This window comes from Euprymna scolopes, chromosome 39, assembly GCF_053919585.1.
Source record: "Euprymna scolopes isolate OS-2025 chromosome 39, ASM5391958v1, whole genome shotgun sequence".
Taxonomy (NCBI): Eukaryota; Metazoa; Mollusca; class Cephalopoda; order Sepiida; family Sepiolidae; genus Euprymna; species Euprymna scolopes.
In genome coordinates this window covers 57,920,706-57,946,221 of record NC_136520.1, presented here as the reverse complement: position 1 = coordinate 57,946,221, position 25,516 = coordinate 57,920,706, and the positions used below count along the sequence as shown (strand labels likewise).

General features: G+C 38.0%; 1 protein-coding gene across 2 annotated transcripts in view; it reads right to left on the bottom strand.

The window, feature by feature from the left end:
* Positions 1-12,738, bottom strand: part of LOC145263788 (E3 ubiquitin-protein ligase UBR3-like) — a 181,947-nt gene extending 169,209 nt beyond the window's left edge. For both annotated transcript variants that reach the window (XM_080120843.1, XM_080120844.1), the window contains exon 1: positions 12,498-12,738. In XM_080120843.1, the coding sequence (XP_079976969.1) occupies positions 12,498-12,714 (217 nt within the window). In that variant the 5' untranslated portion in view covers positions 12,715-12,738. The remainder of the gene's footprint in view (positions 1-12,497) is intronic.
* Between the last annotated feature and the right edge of the window lie 12,778 nt (positions 12,739-25,516).

The window sequence follows — 25,516 nt, the reverse complement described above, 5'->3', positions numbered from 1 at the left end:
CCACATCTCGGCAGGAGCTGCTAGAAAGGACTTGGTCTGCCTTGACAGAGTTCAAAATAGACTTCGTAGCATCGTTGAAGATGTCTTTTTCTCTTCCCTGCAACCTCTATCTCACAGAAGAGATGTTGCAAGTTTGTTTCTGTTTTATCGTTATTTTCATGGCAGGTGCTCAACTGAGCTTCAAACTATGCCCCCCCCCCCTCTCGCCAAACTTTCACAAGAAACACTTGTCTAGCTGAAAACACTATCAATAATTCCCCCCACTCTTTATCTGTGCCTAAATCTAAACAGATTCCATGAACAAAGTTTCTTTCTTAGAACTGCATGCCTGTGGAACTGTCTTCCGTTTGCTTGCTTTCCAGCTGACTACAATCTGGTTGTCCTCAAGTCCAAAGTAAACAAGTTCTTCACGAGCCGTTCCACTTAAGTTAACAGATTTACCGAATTTCCATTACTAACGATTACTATATTGTCCAATTGACTACTGTACACTCTTAAGCCTTATCCTCGAGTGGTCTCTGGGCCTTGATAAGTGGTAATGCTTATGTAAAAAAAAATCAGCAGGTCACACAACTTAAGTGGAACAACCTTCTACTTAAGTAGACCACGCTCGACTAAGTTAATATGCATGTTTGCTAATTAGACTAATCCCAATAAGATCCTTCAAAGCTGAAATGAAGATCTGCACAAAAGTGAAAGTTGATAAAATTGGAGACAGTAACAACAAACAAGATGGGGTGGGGCAACTGGCCGGATGTCCGCATGGTGTTGTGAATTATTTAAGTTTTGTGAGTGCTCTACAGAAGTTCTTTTTGAATTTGGCCTGGAAGAATAACATGAATAAAAAGTAATTTGAAAAAATAAAAAATTATTAAAATAAAAACTGCTCCAGACAAGACATGAAGCTACTTAATGTTAGAAGCTAAAAAAACAAAAAAAACATTAAATACTATTTCAAGGTCAAAACTAGTCAATGATAAATGTCAAACGGACTCAGATGCAGAAAACAGTAATTCATCCCCCTTTGCAGAATCAATGCTCATATGTTTTAATTTTTTTTTTTTTTTTTGCATAGGAGTCACCACATTAAAGCCTGGCGGCTACTCGAGGATAAGGGTTAATGAGTGTACAGTAGTGAATAGAACAACATCATAGTAATCATTAGTAGTGGAAATTTGGCAAATTGGATTACTTAAGGGGACAGCTCATCAAAAATTTGTTTACGTTTGACTTGAAGATGACCAAATTGCAATCAGCTGGAAAGCAGGCAAACGGGAAAGAGTTCCCCTGCCGTGCAGTTCTAAGAAAGAAGCTTTGATCATGGAATCTATGTATAGGTTTAGGCACAGATAAAGAGTGCAGACTAAAAGGAGAAAATAAGGAAAGCGAGAGTTACGAGGCTGTTGAAAATAAATCCAAAGTCCATTTTCTACTCTCCTTGATCTCTCTATATATATATAAAAGCGAAAATGTTTGTGTGTGTGTGTGCATTTTCATGTATATCCAAGAAACGCTTTTTTCCGAGAACCGATTGGGCGCCTCACAACTTCTTAAAACTTTTTATACCGCGCCTAAATGATAATATCTACAAGTTAACAATGGAGGTCGCCTGTCTATTTAATTTGCCCGGCTTTCAAAAGTTAAATATTCAAGAATTTTCGATCGCCGTAAGTGCATTAAGCTTTTTCGTATAAAAAAAAAAAAAAAAAAAAAAAACAGACTCACGGTAAATAAAACACTGTCCAGCACTCAAAGTTGACATCGTTAACTCATCAAAAATGAGCACCTGCCATGTCGCACGTTTTTTTGTTCACACTATTATTTTCTAACTGCACGTCAAGGCTTCGTCTTTTTTAAAACAACCAACGATTTTTGTTTTCATTTACCCAAAAACACACACACCTACAAATACCCAGGCAACGCTGGATACCCCCTGCTAGTCTATATATATAAAAGAAAAAGTAGCTGAGTAGCGGCTTGGTTCCCACCAGTTCTGGCAAATAAATAGGATCTTGAACAGAAATGTGCGTTCTATCCCAACCATTATCAATGGACCAGAGGTCATCTCGACAGCATCCGACAAGGCCAAACTATTTGCCAAAAACTTTGCGGCAAATTCTAACCTGTGTGACGAAGGCCATCAACTCCCCATATTCCCTCCTATAACAGACAACACGCTATGCAACATACAAATATCTGTGCGTGAGGTCGCCAAGCTAATCAAGAACCTTGACTCCAGTAAAGCAACTGGTCCCGACGGTATTCCAATTATAGTGTTAAAAAAATTACAACCAGAACTTGCCCCCATACTTTCCGAACTGTTTAAGCGTTGCCTTAAGAAGTGCTTCCCAACACCCTGGAAAACCTCATCAGTATGCCCTGTATTTAAGAATTCAGGTGATAAGTCATCCCCCTCTCAGTACAGACCAATAAGTCTCCTGTGTGTCATGAGTAAGTTGCTGGAATCCACAATAAATAGAGAAGTAGTCAACCACCTCAGCAGAAATAACCTTCTTAGCGACACGCAATATGGTTTCCGCTCTGCTAGATCTACAGCAGATGTGCTAACGGTTATATCTCATAGGATTAGCGAATCTCTCGACAAAGGCTTCATTTCTAGAGCAATTGCTCTCAGCATATCAAAGGTCTTCGATAAGGTTTGGCATGAAGGCCTACTACACAAGATTTCCAGCTATGGTATAACTGGAAATATTTTCTCTATCATCAAGTCATTTCTCTCAGATAGGCTCATAAGAGTAGTTGCTGATGGGCAGAAATCAGAGGCCCACAGTATTAATGCTGGAGTCGCTCAGGGGTCCATACTGGGCCCAACTCTCTTCTTGATCTACATCAATGATCTCCCAAAACACATACTAAAATCTTTCGCTGACATCTATGCTGATGACACGACCATCTATGGCAACACACCAAAGGCTGTAAATGATGTTCTCTCTGATTCTCTCTCCACTGATCTTGAGCGTGTGGTACAGTGGGGAAAGAGGTGGCTGGTTACCTTTAATGCATCTAAGACCAAGCTCCTATATCTACATCATAAACACTCTGATCCCCATCTGGCATCAATTGAAATGGATGGCTCTTGTCTAAGGGAGGCCCCAGGCTTTGATAAGCTCCTGGGTTTGACCTTTACACCTGATCTTAAATGGAACACATACATCCAGTCTGTGGCCAAGGTCGCTGGGAAAATGGTGGGATCCTTCTACCACTCCAGAAGATATCGCACTAATGATGCAATTCTCTATCTATATAAGAGCCAAGTACGTCCAAAGATGGAGTACTGCTGCCACATCTGAGTGGGGGCTGCTAAAAACAGCCTATCCTGCCTTGACAGAGTACAAAATAGACTCCGTGGCTTGGTGGGGGATGCCCTTTTCTCTACCCAGCAACCTCTTTCCCACAGAAGAGACGTAGCGAGCCTGTCATTGTTCTATCGTTATTTCCATGGCAAGTGCTCGTCTGAGCTCCATTCTCTGGCCCACCCCCTCGCCAATCTTCCTCAAAAAACACCCGACCAGCTGAACCACCGTCAATAATTTTCCCCACTCCCTATCTGTGCCTAAATCAAAACGTAGATACCATGAACAAAGCTTCGTTCTTAGAACTGCACGCCTGTGGAACTCTGTTCCGCTTGCCTGTTTCCCTACCGATTTCAACCTGGATGTCTTCAAGTCCAACACAAACAAATTCCTGATGAACCGCCACCCCCAAAGTAATGACACCTTACTAATTCTCCAATACTATTGCTACACTATCCCTTTGATTACTGTACACACAATAACCCTTATTCCTGAGTGGCAATTGGGCCTTGATAAGTGGTGAACTCCATGTAAAAAAAAAAAAAAAAAAAATGTGTGTGTGTGTGTGTATGTACGTTTTTTTTTTGAGGGGGTCGGTCATTCTTAAAACGTTTTATATCACGTCTAAATGATAATATCTACGACTTAACAACGGGGTCGCCTTTCTATTTAATTGGCCCGACTTTTACCAACTCGCCATGTCTTCGAAAAGTGAAAAGCAGGGAAAACATTAACTGCTTGCAGTGCAAAACTAGGTCAAATATCACGCCACTTCCTCGCACCTGTATATTTCAGTTTATAAACCTTAACTGAACACACTTACCAATTCCTCTCCTTCGTGGCCAAGATGGTTAGGTGGCTGGTTTTTTCCCTTTCGTTTCCAGGCTTCGGGGGTTCAATCCTACCTTCCGACCAAAACTTTTTTTTTCTTTTACACCTCCAAACACCCGGGAAACACCAGGTACCCCCCCCCCGCTAGTCTACAATATAAATCTAATCTGTCTGTATGTCTGCCTAAAACTTTCGACAGAGGCGATGGATTTTCACAAGATTAGTATCGTTTTGAAGCTCGACCCTTCAGACGACAAATATAAAAAAATTGGCTAAAAACATTAATTCCTTCTACCCTCAACTGGGCACTTTTCTACAGGGAGGGGGGGGTCGCTTTTTTTTCGAAAGCCATCCCCTCTTTTCGATTGGCTAGCCTTAGTTTAAACCTTCGCCACTTCCAGTTTGACGATGGACGCAACAGCAAAGACGGTAGGGTTTTTTTCTTTCTTTTTCTCTCACTCTCTCTCTCTCACACACTCACACTTGATGCAAGGAGCTGAAAAAAAAAAATACAACTTCAAGGTTAAAATTTGCCATGTTAGAATTTATTTTGACTCAGAAAACAGCAATTTTTCCCTTTGTCAGAAACATTGCTCATGGAATATGAGTGTGATACTTTAAAGTGGCCCTGAGATGGATTTGAGCCACTAAGTGCTGAGAGGGAGGATAGACAAAGGAAGAGGAAATAGCTTAGAATAAACAAAGAAATCGGAAATATCCTACAATCAACAATAAATAGGAAATAGCAAACAATAACAATAGAAACTTACAGATAAAACAGGGAAGGGCAGCTTCCGGTAGCCAGGGTGGGGTGGGCGACCCGAGATACCAAGACAGAGGAGACAGTTAGTTGACATCTAGATACGCTAGACGGAGGATGGAAGTTGGACAGTTAGAGTTGACAACTAGATACCTTTGACAGCAGATAGGAATTGATAACGACTACAGTTGAACAGTTATAGAGTTAACTGTCAAATAGAGACGTGGACAATTTTAGAGTTGATTGTGAAACAGAGATAGACGAATATAACATCAATCGGACGGGGAGAAGACACACGCACTCACAAGTCCAACAGTCAATTTATATGTGAACATTGGCGTTTGTGTTTTTCTTTCTTTGTTCATATTTGTACTTTTGTGAACCGTGTGTGTTCCCACCGACAGTCGCCAGAGAGAAAATGACGATCTGGCCATAAGAGGAATAGTCGAATGAAAAATTCACGGTACATGACGTTGGGAGTTGGCAATCTGATGTGGGTGCCACATGTTTGGGATTACATGAGGATTAAAAGGACAAAACAAGGAAAGCGAGAGTAACGAAGCTGCCAAAAGTAAACCAAAAAGATCCACTTTCCACTCTTCTTAACAGAAAGTACAAAAATAATGGGTTGACAGAGGCTGCTTGCTCTCATGTTGATAGGGCTATAACCACAGCATATTCTTTTCATTGTTTTGACTCTCAAGTATATATCCGACACAGACATAATCAACCGAGAATCACATCAGTCCACATAAAAACATAGGATATCAATGGATATATATACCTGAAAATTAAAACAAGGAAAAGAATATGCTGTTGTCATAACCCTTCTCATCTCTCACCCAATCTTTCAACATGGTCAGGATCAAAACCTATTGTTCTGTACACATCTCCCTATACTGTCCAGATTTATTCTTCCTCTGAGGTCATCAGATCTAAGCCTGTCTTTAAGACTCACACTATACACCCATCATATTATTTTCATATCATTTATCTCCATGCAATACATGTCCTCAACCCTAATTGGCCAGGTTTCATTTCCACACATCATCACAGCAAAAAAAAAAAAAAAAAAAAAAAAAACTGTCGTAGGCAGGCTTGAAACCGTGATACGAAGACAGAAAAGAAAGTGGAGGTGTGTGTAAGGGTGTTGGTCGAACAAAAAAAAAAAAAAAAAAAAAAAAATGGTAGTAGGCAGGCTTGAACCCATACTGCGAAGGAGGAAAACAAAGTGAAAAAAAAACAACAAAAAAAACGTGATGCGTCCATCGCCAAACTGGAAGTGACGTAGGTTTAAATTAAAGCTAGATAATTGAAATGAGGTGATGACTTTTCAATTGATGCCAGATGAGGATCAGAGCGTTGATGTAAAGATAGGAGCTTGGTTTTAGATGCATTGAAAGTAATCAGCCACCTCTTCCCCCACTGTACCACGCGCTCAAGATCAGAGGAGAGAGAATCAGAGGGAACTTTGTCATTTATGGCCTTTGATGTGTTGCCATAGATGGTCGGGTCATCAGCATAGATGTCAACGAATGATTTAAGTATGTGTTTTGGGAGATCATTGATGTAGATCAGGAAGAGAGTTGGGCCCAGGATGGACCCTTGAGGGACTCCAGCATTAATACTGTGGGTCTCTGATTTCTGTCCATCAACCACTACTCTTATGAGCCTATCAGAGAGAAATGACTTGATGATTGAGAAAACATTTCCAGTTATACTGTAGCTGGAAATCTTGGGATTTGTAGACAACTGGCCAATAAGGGAAATAAGAAGGGTTGCTCTCTTAAGAGTCTTACATGGTCAATATCTGCAACAGAGAGATGAAACTTTCAGGTCATGAATGCATAAGTTCAGTCATCATAACAATGCAATTTGCAATCCCTTCTGATCTATTTGGGCTGAATAAAAATAGGAGGCATTAATTTGGGACCCCCCTCCCTCATACAATTGGAATAAAACTAGTTGGAGGTGACCTGTGTTTATGTTTAAAATTCCAGCACGGAGACACTCAATATGACATATAGCCACACTGAAGAGTTGTGATATGATAATATAGCTTTCTGTGGATGACACACACGGATGAAAGAAATTTAAGAAATAAATAATACTGTTGAAAAATTCATCAAAACCAGTTTATTTTGCTTTACTTACATATGCCGTTAAAAACAAGTGAAGCATGCATGGTCTCCCGTGAGTGCACAGTGAACTAGGCATAAAAAAATGACTATGTTCAGCATTTGCTCCCCCACCCTCATTTAGCCCCAAAAGTCCCCAGGGGTCGTCAAATCTTGGTGCAGTTTTAGACCTTAACATATGTAAATTTTAGTTCTGCACCATGCAAAAAAAAAAAAAAAAAAAAAAAAAAAAAAAAGAAAGAAAGAAATGACTAAGTCCATCATTTGCTTCCTCCCTTCATCCATTTAGCCCCAAAAATCCCCAAGGCCTTAACATATTTAAATTTGAGTTCAACACCATGCAAAACTGCTAAATAGACATGCACAGAAAATTTTGGACAAATATGGTAAAATCGTCCCAAAAATGGAGTGTCTTATATTAGCTCTAAAAGAGCCCCTGGGACACACCCAAAAGTTATTGTGAAGTATAGACAAACAAAATTATATAGAAATCAGTTAGAACTTTTCAGAACGTTTTATAAAAATCCAAGGCATCATTTTTTTTTTTTATAAGCACAAAAGTGTCAATTTTAGCCATTTTAACCAGAAAGGCACCCCCAGGAGGCTAACCGGAGTTTTACCAGAAAATCCGTTCTGTTACTTGTTTTACTCATATCATGCAAAACTTTAAAAAATTCCAAAGTGTAGTTATTGAGAAAAGTGCGGACGGATGAACGGACAAGGGTGAATTTACAAGTCAATAAAATAAATATTGGTACTTATATATAGCATATAGACAGCGCTTTTTTTTTTTTTAGATAGGATTTTCATGCATGTTTTACAAACAAAATATTGGTAGAAACCCACCAAATAAATGTCACAGTAATATTTTGGTTAATTTTCTATTTTTGAGCAATTATCCAGACTCCAAAGATGTGACCCTATCTAAGGCTTTTGACAGGGTATGGCATGAGGGTCTCCTCAGAAAAATTAGATCATATGGTATCACTGGTAGAATACTTAACATAATTGAATCCTTCTTAGATAAGAGAAAAATCCAGGTTGTCCTCGACGGTCGTACATCTAAACAATATGATATAAATGCGGGGGTTCCCCAGGGTTCTATCCTTGGACCTCTATTGTTCCTGATATTCATAAATGACCTCCCCGACAAAATTGCCTCTGAGATGGGTATATATGCTGATGACACTACACTCTATGGCAGGCACGACAGGAAGACGAATGAACACATTTCTAAAGAAATGGCAGAAACACTAGAGGAAGACCTCCAATCTGTGATGGAATGGGGACAAAAGTGGTTGGTCGCATTCAATGCTGCCAAGACTAAACTAGTTTTATTCAATAATTACAAGAAACCCTCTCTACCACCTATAGCAATGGCCAATGACTCTTTATCTGAGAGTACATCTTTTAAACTCCTTGGCCTAACGTTCATAGGAAACACGAGTTGGAACAATTACATTGAAGGCATTGCCAGGGCCGCTGCAAGAAAGGTGGGCTCTCTCTACCGTGCTAGAAAACTACTAACACCCGAAAGTATCCTGTACCTCTATAAGGCAACCATTCGCCCATGTATGGAGTATTGCTGTCACATCTGGGCTGGTGCATCTGCTACTAGTCTCTCGCTCCTTGATAAGGTTCAAAAGAGAGTCGCAAACCTGATAGGCCCTGAACTGGCATCTAAGCTTCAGCCTCTGTCCCATCGACGAAATGTTGCATCCCTCTGCCTTTTCTACAAGTATTTTAGTGGTGAATGCTCTGACGAACTGCAATCACTTGTGCCCCCACGACATGAGCACCCTCGACAAATCCGACAGGCTGCTAAATCCCATCCCCACACGGTAGAGATCCCTAGATGTAAAAGATCTTTTTACTCCAATAGTTTCTTCTCCAGAACCGCTAGACTCTGGAATTCCATTCCAGGTCCCTGCTTCTCCAACAGTACTGACGTGCAGAAGTTCAAGTGTAACGTGAACTGACATCTTGCTGCCCAAATCCCTACATAGTACCCCAGTAGTTTTTGCCCCTGATAGTAGCCCCCTACACCAAAGTAGCAATTTGCCTTGTTTGGGGTGAAAATGTAATAAAAAAAAAAAAAAAAATGTCGGCTGTTTTTTCTTGTTCTCACACAATGCTCGACACTACTTGTTTTTCAAACTGAATAAACGCTTTAAAATAATTTAAAACACCAAAAACTTATCTAACTAGGTAGAAGCGTAAATTATCTTGTGTTTGATAGCATTTATTTGTTTTTCTTTGTTTTGTTGTTTATTGTCAAACATGAGAACAAGAAGAAAAAAAAAAATGAGCGCAATATGACTCTTGCATCTTTGAAGTCTCAATAATTAAAAAAAATTTTTTTGCTGTTTTATCAAACAAGACAGTTCTACTTGGATGTAGGGGGCTACAATTTGGGACATAATTTGCAGGGACACTATGTAGGGAGTTCAGCAGCAAGATGTCTGTTCACATTACACTTGAACTTCTGCATATCAGTACAGTCAGGAAAGCAGGAACCTGGGAGAGAATTCCAAAGTCTAGCAGTTCAAGAGAAGAAACTATCAGAGTAAAAGGCTTTCCAGCATCTAGGAATCTGTGTAGGGGTGGGATTTTGCTGCTTTTCGGGAAGTATCTATGTTGAGGGGGATACAAGGAGTTGGATACATCAGAGCACCTTTCATTAAAATATTTATAAAATAGGCACAGACACACAACATTTTGTTGATGGGACGAAAGTTGGAGTTTGGTCGACAGATCAAGACCTATCGGTTCCAGCAGATGCTGCAATAGGTGTGTCAGAAACTGCGTGAAAAATATTGAATAATTCGACCCCCCTGTCTTTCCAAGCTTATAACTACTCAAAAAATGTAATTCAAACCCTAATTTTTTTTTTTCAATTAAAGGAGCAAGGTTTCATTTAAAAAAAAAAAAAAAAAAAAAAAAAAATCGTGGTTTTAAAGAAAAAAAAAAGGGCTTTAAACTTCGGACTTCACAGGTAAATTTCTAAAAAAAAAAAAATACACTTTTGTTTTTAATTTGAATATATTATTTATTGATCTTTTATCTTCAATTTGTGATATATAAAACTTTGGTGAGTAAATTAATTATTTACTTTTTAATAGACATTTCAAAATAGGGGGCGGCGTGAATTAAAAAAAAAAAAAAAAATGTTTGCCTAAAAATATCATATTCGGTTTATTGGAAAGAGCATAAAATTTCACATTGACTCTGAAAATATAAAAATAGAATCAATAGAAAAATTATGATAGATCTTTAAAGTTTAAAAATTGAAAAATACTGAACTCGTAAAATTCAATTAATTTCATTACTGTTGTTTTTTTAATAAAAAAAATAATATTTCTATTACTTTTTATACAATTTTAATAGTTTATTTTGGAAGTGTAATCCATAAAGAAAATAAACAACCCACTTTTAAAAGAGAAATTACGAGTTTTTTTTATATTTTATTCGCAGTTTCGTGTTAGGAGTGTCAAAAATTCCTACAAAAATTCTGATACACCATTGTACTTTGGCAATGGGCTTCTGGTCCATGTAGGGGCAACCCTATATAACAAGAGGCTCTCACTATCAAGCTCCCATTTCCCACCTCTCAGGAGCTGGTCCCCTTTTCCCTTCCCCACAATATAAAACAGCCTCATGCCTAATTTGCTCAGTGGGGAAGCAAATAAACACAGCCAACCTTCTCCGTAGAAGCCTTGCTAATGCCGTCAATGTTCCAATTCATGTTCCCTGTGAACGTTAAACCGAGGAGTTTGAAAGAAGAGCTTTTAGATAGTGTATCATTAGCCACTACTAGAATTTGGAATTCCCTCCCCGTTTCCTACCTCCCTGACTGTACTAACATGCAAAAATTTAAATCTAAGACGAATAGATGTCTTGTTGCTCAACTCTTCTCGGTTCCCTGTTAGGCACGATCCTAAATAGTAGCCCCTTAAATTCTAAGTAGCAGTATGCATTGTTCGGAGATGTAAAGAAAAAAAAAAGGCTTCTACGGAATTTGAACTGAACCAAATCGATTTTTGCTCGACTAAACCTAAAATTTAGGTTAGGATTATAAAAATAACCAGGTTACAATTCTGGGCATATTGAAAGGTAAATTTTTTACTTGATTTCCACTTTAACGTTTTCCTTTAAAATTACGACTTTTATAGGTTTTCGAGTATGCTGAAAACGAATATTGCATTTAAATTTTCCGCAAATAAGTAGTTTTCTCGATAATAAGCAATGTAATTCCTTATGTTGTAAGTAGTGGCCATTGTTGTATGCGCAAGGCGTGTGTTGGTCCTATTAAAAGTCAGACACTACACGAGATACCTACGCTTAGAAACCTTACATCGTTGGAACGTTTGATAATGACGTGGTTATAATAATAAAAAAAATACTGCAATATCCCTTGTCTTTGGGATCACCAGGGATATATTTTTTTAAGATTATACCATTAAAATCGTTTCAGAGTTAAAATTTATTATTGTGTAATAATAAGAAAACGAAGACGTTTTACGGCTTTAACACTTTTTTTGTTTTGACCGATCGACAAAAAAATAAACAAACATGACTCCATGAACGATGCAACAACATTTTGTTAAAATTTCGATTATTATAGCATGCCATTTCAAACGTATTTTTCTTCAAATTACAAGCGCAATGGCAAAATAGATTTTAACTCGAAATGATTCTTCATTTAATATAAAATAATAATAAAAACATTTCATCACCTATGCACAATTCTTTTTTATCATATTCGTTTAACTAGTTTAATACAATAGAGTTAGCGCCCTTAGAACAATGAGTTAAGACTCCGAATTGCCTTATTTTTCAGATAGGAGAAAATCCTGTTCCACTTTAAAAAAAAAAAAAAAAAAAAAGAGTATCTTCCGTTTTTCCAAACTCATCCTAGGTTACGAATGGGTTTCTAAATAACATTATTTCAGCACAGTCCGTACCTATTTCAATTATATTGAACCAGTTGTCAGAGACAGAAAAGAGGAGGAGGGTGTTTAATATATAAAATAATAAAAAACAGACTTCAGGGTTTTTAATATTCTTCTATTTTTGTTGGCCATGTACCGGGCAACGCCGGGTAGCCTGCTAATCAAATATAATACAAGAATGAGTTTTGAATTTAAAAGATGAATAAATACAAAAATAAAAGAAGAAATATCCAAAAGGTGAGAAAGAGAAAGCGACAGACCACTAGCAGAGTATTATGTTTGCTACAAATAAAACAAGTTGTTATGTGAATTTCCACACAGGTAAACCGATACATTTACTTATCTCGTATTACTTATACACAAAGGAATCACGCTCTAGTTTATATAGAAATCTTATGAAGACCATTTTTTCTAAACTAGAGTTCGTCGTAAATCCACAAACAAGAGAGAGAGAGAGAGAGAGAGAGAGAGAGAGAGACGACTTGTTTACTTATAAACTTACCTAGGTTATCGAATTCATCGAACGATCTTCCGGCGGCTATTAGAGCTCTATACCATTCCAGGTTGTCATAATCGTCAATGGCTTTGTTAGGATTGAACATAAGACGTAACAATTCATCGAGTAACTTATTTCCGCACACAGCAGATCTGAAATGAGTGGCAGTCGCACGTTTTCCTTTATGAATCAATGCAGCTAGCTCCTCGCTAGGCGCTGCCATTTTGGCTACGAAAGGGAGATAACTCGCCAGAGGGCAGCACGGAAATCGTCAAGGGAGACCACTCTCTTACCTTCTATAGTTCCTATTTACAATGCCTCCCCACGGGACAGAGTTAGACACCAGGGTCGTTTTTTAATGTGGAGAAAAGGAACAAAAATAAAAATTGTCTCAGTCGTGAAGGATTTCTCCTCCACTGACAGAGAACAAGAAATTGAAGTGCAGCATCTGAAGAACAGATACTACACTTTGATCTTGTCCTGAAGATAGTTAGCATTTATAGATAGACATTTCATTTATGTGTGTGTGTGTGTGTGTGTGTATATATATATATATATATATATATATATATATATATATATATAAAGCTGAATGTGTGTGTGTGTGTGTGTGTGTGTGTGTGTGTGGTCAACAATAGGCTTCTATATGGTTGACTATTTAAAAAACTGATTACATATAATGATAGAAGATGTATCGAGACACAGGAATGGGTATGTTTGATCTGGCAGAACGGTGGTTCATTAAAATTGCGCCTAGTCCACAAAGTATGGAAATAAAAAATGTAAAAATTAAAAAAAAAAAAAAACGTTTACAAGTGTTTTTGATATAGAGGTACGTAAGAATACTTTGATAAGTATGTTTTAACTTAAATAGGGATGGTATAATAAAATTGTGGGGTCTGCGTTCGCGCTTGGCCTCCATAGAATGGAAATAGGCGCAAACTTTAATAATGACTTTTTATATATATCTGCATAAGTATACTTTGATAATTATATTTCAGTTTGAAGAAATATGGTATAATAAAATTATGGGGTGTTCGTTCGCACCTGACCTCCATAGAATGGAAATATGTCACAAAGTTTGACAAAGTTTTTTAATATAGATCGACAGAATATTGAGATAAGTGTTTCAGTGTGAACAGGTATAGTATAATAAATTATGGGGTTTATCTATTTTATTTTTACTTTCATCATATTTTGCTTTGGTTTTGATACCCCCAAATTCAACCCAAATTTACAACCCTTCCTTTTCATAACCTATCATACTTTCATAAATCAGAGTCCATTTTCTGAAGGCTGTTTTTGAACCCGGTCAACGACGGGTACTTTTGCTAGTATATATATATATATACCTCAGCTTTTTGAAAAGAACTAGTATGTCTGTGGTTCTTATCTATAATTCACCCTAATTAAAAAATAAAATAAAATAGAAAAATTACGGAAAAAATCTTTAAGATGTACGAATCCGTCACATAACGGAAATGTAATATTTCCCAAATCAAGTAAAATTAATCGAGTCATTTTATTTTTATATAAAAACAATCAATTTTAAACGATTTAAAGCGATTAATTTGAAATCGGTAGCATTACAAGGCTAGTTTAAATTATTGTGGACTGATCTGCCCTTGTTTATTTTTTTTTTTCAAGATGGCAACGTGAGGCAATCTCTTTTTTCTTATTCATAAAATTTGATTTTCTTAGTTAAAAATAAAACTAATGGATCAATTTACATTATTTTTTTAATATAACATCTACGTTCTTTGACAGGTACGTTTATCATAAAGATTTTTCTGTATGCCCCCTCCCCCATTAGTTCTTAGAACATTGTCTTTCATGAGGTGTTGGACTATTGGACTGAAAGAGTAAATTAAAGATTGTCTCTTACAATGTGATTTTATCATTTGTATTGAACTATGTAGCACAATATTATTTGCTGAGTCTTTATTAGTACATATTAATGTATCTCATTTGGGGAAATTCTTTATTTAAAATACAATGGACACTATTTTCATAGAAATGTTAATAAACTTTGCTGCAGATTATGTTTATTTTTTTTGTGCAATCCAAAAAAATATCAGCTTTATCAAAAGATATTTGTTGATTAATTATATTAAATATATTTCTCATTCTGTGGAATTTCCATGGGTCTTACTGGTATTTAATATTTAAAATAATTTTTAAACAATTTAATTTGTTGTAAATAAAATCTGGCAGTAAAATAATCTGGTTATGCATTTACTTCCTTCAATGGCAGAATGCGGATTATTTTACTTGCAGTCATTATTATAGCAAACTAGCAGGGGCGGGCCTGATCTTGCCCGGGATTTAATGATGATCAACAAATGTTTCACACTCCCACAAATCGCCCATTTTTTATAATCAAATCAATTAATTGCCTGCTCTAGTTGGGAACCCCCCGGGTTGCACCGGGAGAAAGCTTCACATGCCTCCCCACAGTGATTTAGTCCTTAATACATTGTAGTCTACATTGCACTGTAGAGAACCTCCTGTTGATTTTATAAAATTATTTTTATATATAATGGCTTGAATTAAAGTTTAAAATGCAAATGTCAAGTATCATGCTTTAATTGTGCTTAGAACAGAAACATTCATTTCGAATGCGCCTCTGTCATATCAAAGAACCTACTGCTGGTTTTATGTATCGGGCCTTTCTACTTGTGTGGTGATAATGGCTTGAATTTAAGTTCAAAATGCAAATGTCAAGCATCATGGTTCAATTGTGCTCTAAAACAGAAATATTCATTTTTGAACACGTCCCTCTCATATCAAAGAACCTACTGTTGATCCTGATGTTAGGCTGTATAGACCCAAATCGCCTATTCATTGGATTATTTTGATTACTGATTATCGAGACTTATTGAAGACATTTCTGTACAAAAACTATCTAAGAACACTGCCAGGCACATAAAGCATATTTGTGTGAAATTTAAAAAAAAAACTTGTCCCAGTCGTTTTGGAGTCCATAGGGAACTCACTCACTCACACATAGAAAATGTTTCTTTTATGTAATAGTAGAGTTAGAGATAGAGATTAAGTGGCTTTAAATTTCTTTTAAATTTTCATCTTTAACACAAATAGGTCACAAATATCTAGACAAAGCAAAGTAAATTGTTCCAACTGTATTCCCTTTAAAATAATTTATGGCCGTAATAGTAATGATTAGCAGGGTTCCCGGTGTTGACCTGTTGTAAAATATGTGTAGAATTGAATGTAATAATCAAAGAAGCAAACGTCCACGTGTGTGTGCCTTGTGTGGCTATACAACTTACCTTCAGGTGGGATCTGAGAGAGAGAGAGAGACAGAGATTAAAGATGGCGGCTGTGGCTTTTTAACACACTGCCCACCACACACATATGCAAAAGAAATGCAGTCTGTTTTTTTTAATAAAACGTCTGTTGGCAGAGGTGAGTGGGACAGACATGTGTTGGAAGTTGAGAGAGAAAGCTGTGAGGAGGAAATATGGTGACAAATTCTATCCTTGAACTTCTGTGAGGTTTTTCTCCCAAAATACTAGCCCATTTAACTACAATATGCTTAAATATGATATTTTAATTCTTGCAGATTTCGTATTTATTATTATAGAGCAAATTTTCTATTTATTATTATATTGTACCCAATATATAGTAGTGATTTCAAAAGTATAAAAACATTATGAATTGGGTGCCAACAGTTAGAATCGAAACAAAAACATTTAGCGCTCCAGCCTTAGACATTACTGTCTGAGCTAATGCTCACATGGATCAGAAATAGTTAAAAACGAACCAGCTTCAACTTATTAATGATATATTTGTGCAAGCATACAAGAGAACTTGAGATCGACTTATGTCTACCAAGTTCTAATTTTTTTCAAATTGGACCCCTTAGCAGTTATTTTTACTGGCTTTTATATATAAAAAACAACGGTCGACAAAAAATGCAATTATTTGACCTGCCTCACAATGTTCTGTGCCCTTGCGTCTCGGAGGAGATGCACTTTGAAAAAATGAGGACCGACACACTGAGATAGTGAGTTTTATATATTAGATTTCAACAGGTAGATATATTTAACTGATTTTTTGTTTTTGAGCTAATATCAAAGTAGATTATGGTTCTGTTTGGCCTCAGGATGCCATTTTTCCAGACATTGCCCTCTTTTTGAGAGGAGAATTGATTTATTAGTGGCTGTATGATCTTCCTCGCCTCATTTTTCTGTTATGGCGAGATGAGCAATTCACCGCCGGAACTTTTTATCGAAAGAACGTTATCACCGGTCACCGGTTGTGAGAGCCTTCCCTGGGCGGGAACACTTAAAAAACGTAACATGCTGTCTCTGTAAATATTCTCAATAAACTCCTCTATTTCTTTATTACTTCAGAACCTCTTTATCCATTTATTTCTCTGGTGGAATACCTTTCTTGAATATCCCTTTATTACGGCCACCCACCGCAGGATATATCATTTTCCCATACACCCACTAAGAAAAGCCAATCGGTTTGATCATAGCAATTTTTACAGCCATACAGAATTCCTCTGAATTCATTCATATTAAAAATCGACCCTGTGTCACATTCAGTTTTCATGGGGAGGAGGTTAAAACAATATCAAAAAGAAAGGCGAAATTAAGTAAACACATTGTTTCGGTTTAAAAAATGATCATATATTATTATGATGATGATATTAAAAAAAAAAAAAAAAAAACGAGGCTACATCAAAGGGAGATCACTCTCATATTCTTGTCCAGGGTTTTTTAGATTGGCCTTTTTAAAGCCAAATTTTTACAAATGTGGCCTTTTTTGAAGCAGTTTGGCCTTCAAAAACTGTATTTGGCCTTTTTTCAAAGTGTAATGTACAGACTAAATAAGGAATAACCAAGCAGAATATTATATAGACTATGATAATAATATTAAAAAGAAGAAGAGAGGGAGAAGAAAAGGAGGAGGAGGAGGAGGAGGAGGAGGAGGAGGAAAAAATCTCATGACCTCCTCCAACAAAAAAGGGCACCAATTTTTCTATTGATTGTTATATTATACCCAATATATAGTAGTCATTTCAAAAGTTTTTAAAAAAGAGATGGATGACATCAGCTAGAATCGAAACCAGAACATTTAGCTCTCCAGCTGTATTAGCTATCATCTGGGCTAATGACATATGCATTATTTGAAAACTTGACAAATAAGGGCAGTTAAACATATAAACGTATATTTGCACATGTGCAGAGCGTTTTGACCTCTTGGCAGCTATGTGTGTGTGTATTAGCATGCCTTTGTTTTAATAGTGTGTGTGTGTTTCTTTTGGCTGGTACATTTAGGTGCGCTTAAAGAAGCTTGCTCGTGTTTTGTTAGTGAGAGAGAGAGAGACAGAGAGAGAGACAGAGGGGGGGAGAGACAGTGTGTGTGTGTGTGTGTGTGTGTGTGTGTGTGTGTGTGTGTGTGTGTGTGTGTGTGTGTGTGTGTGTCTTTGGACTTGTGTGTGTAATAGCAGTGTGGAGAGACACAGCAATAAGCGCCCACAGTTAGCATGTGCCCTCTGTAGAGAAGTATTGGTACTCGGACCCAAAACTCATCCGATATAAAAAATAAGACAATAAATACTAATTTAGCCGTCATCATGGTTCGAGGTGGCATTATAAAAAGACATCTATTTTGTTCCAGATTATTTTGTGCGTGTGAGGTTGCTGTCAATTGGGAAGAGGACAGAAATAAAAATACAATGGCTGATTGACAAAGAAGTGTAGCAGACGAAGATTGCAACAAGCACAGTAGCGGGAGCGAATTCTCACGGCTGGAGATTTTGGATCCACTTTCTTACTGGCTTGTCCGATGAGAAGCCAGCTCTCAGTCACGTGATCAAGTATATAAAAATTTTAACCAGCAACAGACTCCCTCTCTCTTTCTTCCCGGCTTTTGCTGGCAGCAGACATGACCCGGACCCTTTGGGTCCCGGTCTAGCGCAAGTACATACAAGCCAACATGGCTATCTCCAACACACATATCCACTGTACTCTTTCTCATTAAACCGACCCATCTAATCTACATTTCCACATCAGAAACTCTTCCCACAACTACTATGAATACAAAGGCACATAAACACTGTTCTCCTTCTAATTTTTGAGATGAGATGTGTTTGCTTGTGTTATGTTGATTGATTGGACTATTATTCTCATCTTGGGTGTTGTTAGCACAATGTTTCGGTCGCTGAAACCTGCGACCTTCTTCGAGTGTTGAAAACATAATTTTTTTATACTAAGGAAAAAAACCTCTTTTTTCCTTGGCGTTGCCCCCTCCCCCCTGCATTGTGTCTTAAAAAAAAAAAAAAAAAAAAATATGCATGGGTGTCAATCCTCTGTTTCGTAAAACAGTTTTTCACTAATATTAACAATAAGTATAGATATCCCGAAAAATTGAGTCATATAAAATTATCTTAGTGAACCTTCTTTATGATTTATGGACCCACCCTCAAACCCATGGTTCGAATTCTTGTAATGCAGAGCCAACCCTCTTTTCCTTAGTAAAAAAAAAAGAAACATGGGATAAGGGTTATTGCAAGTACATTACGTTAGTGTGGAGATTTGATGAAGTGCTTAATTAAGGGGGCGGCTCATTAGGAATTTGTTAACATTGGACTTGAAGACATCCAAGCTGTAGTCCGGAGGGAAGCAGGCAGACGGAACAGAGTTCCACAGGCGTGCAGTTCTAAGAAAGAAGCTCTGTTCATGGAATCCGCGTTTTGATACATACATGCATACATACATACATACTAGTGTTGGGACGATTAATGAGAATCGGAATCGGGAATCAGAAAAATCAAAATTTTTTGAGGTATCGGAATCGGTATCAGAATCAGAAAAATTTGTGCCTATTTTCTGATGCCAAAACTGATTCCTTTAATTATCTTTTTTTTTTTATTTGATTTTGGTTTAATAAACATCTTCCACTGCTTGTAGTAATAATAAAATAAAAAATATTTATTGATTTAAACTTCCAGTAAGACTAAAATCTCTAGATCCCCCCCTCACATGTTTTTATGTTTGAGAAAATATTTGCACATTTAAGATGTGTTTTTACAGTACTCAGCACAACAGAACACTTTTATATTTAAATATTTAGAGATTTATAAAGAATCGGAATCGGAATCAGTAATTGTATCGGAATTAGAAATTTAGTATGGAATCGGTAATTGTATCGGAATCGGGAAAAATATTGGAATTGTCACATCACTAATACATACATACATTTAAACAGATAGGTGAGATTTATATTATAGATGATTGATTGGCAAAGAGGTGATGGAAAAGAACAAGCCAACGTTTTGTCACGGGAGAAACCCAAATACAACTTCGACGTCGTTTTTTCTGTACGAGTCCTTTTCTAGTCTCGCACAAAAACACGCGTTCACATCTCAAGCCATTTTTCTTGTCATGCACATACGCGCACACAAGCATACGTGCGCACGTACACACATGTAGATATATTCCCGTTTGCGTACATGCACTCACATTCACGTGCATACACACACATGCTAACGTACACACATGTACGCACACATACACGCACACGTACGCACACATGGGCAACATCACTTCCCCTTTGAAGGAAATCCACACATGCACAAAAGACCACCGGAAACGACTATAAAAGCAAGAGACATAAGCTGTTTCCTTCCCTTTTCGACTTAGTTCCCGAGCTGAGCGGTCAACGGACCATTCACTCCATTTCGGGGCCCGCGCGCCCGCGCGCGTCACGTCCCCTACTACTATGTGTGAGAGCAAGAGTCAACAGACAGTACGTACACCTTACACGCTTTCTATCCCCATGGCCTGGATTGACTTTCTCTCTCTCTCTCTCTCTCTCTCTCTCTCTCTCTCTACAACAATAGACTTTCCTTCTCACCAGTTAACAACGAGAGATGCACGCCAAACTAAGCACGTGCTGTACCCTTTTCTTTCATTTGTTTCTTCACGAAATAAATTCCTGTTTGTTTAATTCAATTTAACATGTTGTTCATTTCTTCCTCAAGACAATTCATTTTTCCTATTTTGTACGACTGGGGGATATATATATATAATATATCCACCAGTCCCGCAACAAACTGGTGACACCCGAACGTGAGATGAACACGCATTTCCTTCTATACCACCAGTCCACAACAGTTCTCAACTTGCAAAAATTTATGTGACTGAACTAAGGATGAATTCCGGGGTTAAAAAAGACTATAGATAATCTTTCAGTGTGTACGTGCGTTTTATGTTCAATAGTCAGTGAAAGTCTCTTGTTGTATGTGCGCTGCGGATTGTCTGCATATGTGCTTGTGCTTGTGCTCGTGAAAAATTTACAGGATGAATGCCAGAAAATGATGAAAAAGTGTGGTATCGGCTAAAATGATGAAAAAGTGTGGTATCGGCTAAAATGATGAAAAAGTGTGGTATCGGCTAAAATGATGAAAAAGTGTGGTATCGGCTAAAATGAGGCTGACTCAAGTGAAAGAAAACGTTTTTTTTTTCTCTGTGTTTTTTTGGTTGAAAGGCAATTTTTTTCTATGGCTTGTGCAGATTAGACCAGAGAAAGAAAATGAAAATCAAAAGAAAAAGAGTAGATAAAGAGAGAGAGAGAGAGAGAGAGAGAGAGAGAGAAAGAGAGAGAGAGGGAAACACAGACAAACATACATACAGACAGACAAGGGAAGTGTAGCAGCTATAAATAGTAAGAGGTTATTTAAAATAAATCAGTTTCTTCTTGAATTCCGCTTTCTGTTTAGCAGAAGTCTTGCCAACTCATGCCGGTGTATATGAAGGAAAAGTTCCTTCTGATTAATACTTACGTAATCCCAGTTTAATTTTAAAGTCTTCACCTGCCTGTTTAAATGTATGTATGTATGCATATATGTTTCTATGTCTGCCTAAAACTTTCGACAGAGGTGACGGATTTTAACAAGATCGGTATCGTTCTGAAGCTCGACTCTTCGGATGAAAAATATCGAAAAATGTGCTGCGCGAGCCTTTTCTAGTCTCACACAAAAATATGTTCACATTTCAAGCTATATTACTTGTCATATACATACGCACACACAAACATACGCACTCACGTCCACACACGTACATATATTCACGTTCGCGTACATAGACTCCCATTCACGTGTATATATACACACACGCTAACGTACACACATGTACTCACACACGCACACATGGACGACGTCACTTCCGCTTTCAAAGGAAATTCACACATGCGCAAAAGACACTCCGGAAACGAGTATAAAAGAAAGAGCAACAAGCGGCTTCTCCTTTTTAGGCCCAGCTTTCGAGCTGGTCGGTCTACGGACCGACCGCATACCTCACGTCATTTGCTACTATGTGGGACAAAAAGCTAACAGACCATATGTACACATTCTCACTCTTTCTCTCTCTATCTTCTACTGGTCCCTGAGAACACCACCGCGTAGCTGACTTCTAACATGGCGCGCAGTTTAACTGATGTCAACTCTCTATCCTCTTCTTTGTCTACACGCCGGACTATCATTCCAATTTCCACTACATCACTCACTTCTCTTCCCACGCGTGAACAAACGATAGTGACCCGAACTTGAGATGAACACACATTTCCTTTTTCCTTCTACAATACCAGTCCTCTACAAATGATGGTTACACCCGCGCGGACATGAACACATGTTATATCTAAACATTCTTTCAACAGTAAATAAACAACATTTATCTTATCCATCAATTGAGTCTTTGTTTCCTTCAATTCCATTCGTTTCATTATTCTTTTGTAACGGGATTAGGATTTATATATCCTAGTCTCCTACAGTGCTAAAAACATTAATTCCTTTACCCTCAACTGGCCACTTTTTTAGAGGGAGGGTCGTTTTTTTTGCGTCGCCATTTTGTCAAGTCATTATATTGTTTGGAATGATTTCACTTAATTTCAATGTGTTAGAGAATTCCAAACTTCCGGTCGCATCATCGAGCAGCAGTAAGACGTCAGTTTTTTTTTCACTTTTTCTTCCGGCTTCACGCCACGGGTTTCAGCCTGTATACTACCACTTTTTTTCTTTTTTTGCTAAACACATACCTCCAAACACCTAGGCAACGCCGGGCAATGCAGGGCATCTAGGCTAGTCTATAATATAAATCTCACCTGTCTGTTTGAAATTTATGTATGTATATACGTATTTTTGTATGTCTGCCTGGTCTGGTGTGGACGTGTGTTAAAAACACACATCATACTGTGCTTCTCCCAGACAAATCAACCCCACGTGCACGTCATGACCACTGCCATGCAGATGGGACTCTGATGAATGGCGAATGTCCTGCGCCATATAACTGGACCTCCACTGCCTTGTGGGCCAAGGTTCTTTAACCAAAGGCTAAGGGTGAGGTAACCCTGACATAAACCTCCAGAGGGGCTTAGGCCCTATAAGCTGCGGCATATATGCCCACCAGCGTGTGCTCTGGTGCCCAGCAACCTAAATCCCAGTCATGGATCAAATGGTAAGGTGGATGGAGAGGGCTCCATAAGCCGTGGTGAAGGCAACCTCTCTAGGAGAAGGAAAATCCTGATAGAAAACCTGCGGCGACTGCTGCATCCAATGATGTTGACTTGCTCTTCTTTTTGGTTCAATTTGGCAGTTGTTTAGAGAGTGGGATTGTCTCTGTGCAAAGTCTTTCCTCACTATAAAAAGCTTCAAGCACAGGCTTTACTTGATATGTAATGGAATACACATTTTACCATCAGTGTGTATCTTGATAATAAAAAGACTGGCTGTAGCCTAAAATGGCAAATGGACACACAATGAGGACTGATGCAGATATGGACATCAATGGCAATAAAGGCTCTGGAACTTCCAGGGTCTGGCCCGACAGGTGTTCAGGGCACCACAGTCTGGACCTGGTCATCAGCAGATGTGCATGACTGTTGAGGGTTCACATAAGTGGCCATCTGGCATGTGCTGCTAGTGGCGCTCATGTCTGCCGCATTTGAGCCAGAGATGTATTAAGTAATGGCAATACTCGAGAATGAGTTTGCTGCCATCATGTCTGCCTAAAACTTTCAACAGAGGCAACAAATTTTCATGAGATCAGCATCGTTTTGAAACTTGACCCTTCGGACGACAAATATCGAAAAATTGTATTAATTCCTTCACCCTCAACTGGGCACTTTTCTACAAGGAGTGGTCGCTTTTTTCGATAATATTTTTGAAAGTCATCCCCTCTTTTCGATTGTCTAGCCTTAATTTAAACCTACGTCACTTCCGGTTTGGCGATGGATGCAGTGGCAAAGACGTCATGTTTTTTTTCATTCTTTTCCTCCTTTGCGGTAAGGGTTCGAGCTTGCCTGTCTACTACCACTTTTTTTTTTTTTCTAAACCTCCAAACACCCGGGCAACGCCGGACATCCAGGCTAGTTAATTTAAAATGATTTTTTTTTTTTTATTACATTTTCATCCCAAACAAGGCACATTGCCACTTTGATGTAAGGGGCTAAACTCTAGAGTAAAAATAGAAGAGCCATTGCTCAAAACAACGAGATATTATAAAAAGGCTGACTGGGAAGCCATCAGGGATCTCATCAGAGACGCCCCATGGCGAAATATCTTTTCGCTTCCTACTGAACAGTGCGCAAATGAGACAACTGAATGGTTCAAAACAGCAATTGAAGCAAATGTTCGCGCACAGAAATTTTATAGCAAGCCCCACTCTCCTCAATGGTTTACTTCTACTTGTGCAGCTGTCATAGCGCAAAGGCAGCCTGCATACTGCAGATTTAACCGACATATGTCCAGTTCAAACAGACAGAAGTATATAGAAGCCAGAAGTAACGGTAAGAAAGAAATAGCGACAGCTAAGAGAGAATTTACTGAAACCACCAAAAAAATACATCAAAGCACAGAAATTAGGAATCCGTGACTTCTGGAAAATATACAACAGTGTAGTAAATAATAGGCAATCAACAATTCCCCCACTATCCAACAATCATGAGGTTGTTTGCTCAGCAACCGAGAAGGCTAACATGCTTGCCAGTCGGTTTTTCAGAATGGTTTTATCTAAACTCCTATAAATTTGTTTTTTTTTGTGTATTTATATTCATATTAAATACCCTTTTTTCTATTGGTATTTCTTTGCTTCTCCACGAAAGCAAAATGTGACACAAGGTCGTTTTTAATGTGGGGGGAAAAAAACAGTTCCTCAAAAGAAGGCAAAATAAGGCACTCTGGCAGTAGCCAAAAATAATAATTGTCTCAGTATAGAGAGTTTCTCCGCCATTGACCAAGGACAAATAAACTAAAGTGTAGCATCAGGTCAGATACTACATTTTGAGATATTAAATTTTTTATTCACAGGGGGGAAAAAATATAAAATTGGGAAAATGAACAAAAAATTTAGGCACAAGGCCAACTCAAAAAGAAAAGGGGGATGGTGAGGTTGGTTGGGCCATCTTGTCTCTGTTGGAAATTTTAAAGGATTTCTCTCTCAGCCAGCATCTTTTATCCTAGTTAGCCTTTTAAATTTGTATTTATGTGTGTGTGTATTTGTAAGGAGAGGAGTTCCTACTTAAAGTCAATTTTAAAACATTTTTTATTTATACCAGAAAATACAAAAAAGATACTGCACTTTGAGGTATTTATTTGCTCCCCCACTGAGCAAATTAGGCACAAGGCCGATTTTTAAAGTGAGGAGTGAAGGGGAAATGGGGACCAACTCCCCGGGGAGTAGAGGAGCTGGATAGTGACAATTGGTATGAAGGGTTGCCCCTACATTGACCAAGGTCTTATATGTGGGGTCGCCGTAATGGTTTTGTCTGCATTTAAAAAACTGTAATGGATGAGACCGGTCGCAGACCACCAAACATTCAACAAGACCTTCTTTTGGTGCAACTCTGGCTTTGGGAAGTGTCGTGGAGCTTCGTCAGTGTCTAACCTATGAACTGAACATTGCCGGCTGTCATAAAGAACCCACTTTTCATCGCAAGTCACAACCCAGTTAAGAAACGGGTCATTCTTGTTGCATAAAAGAAGGGAAGATGACACT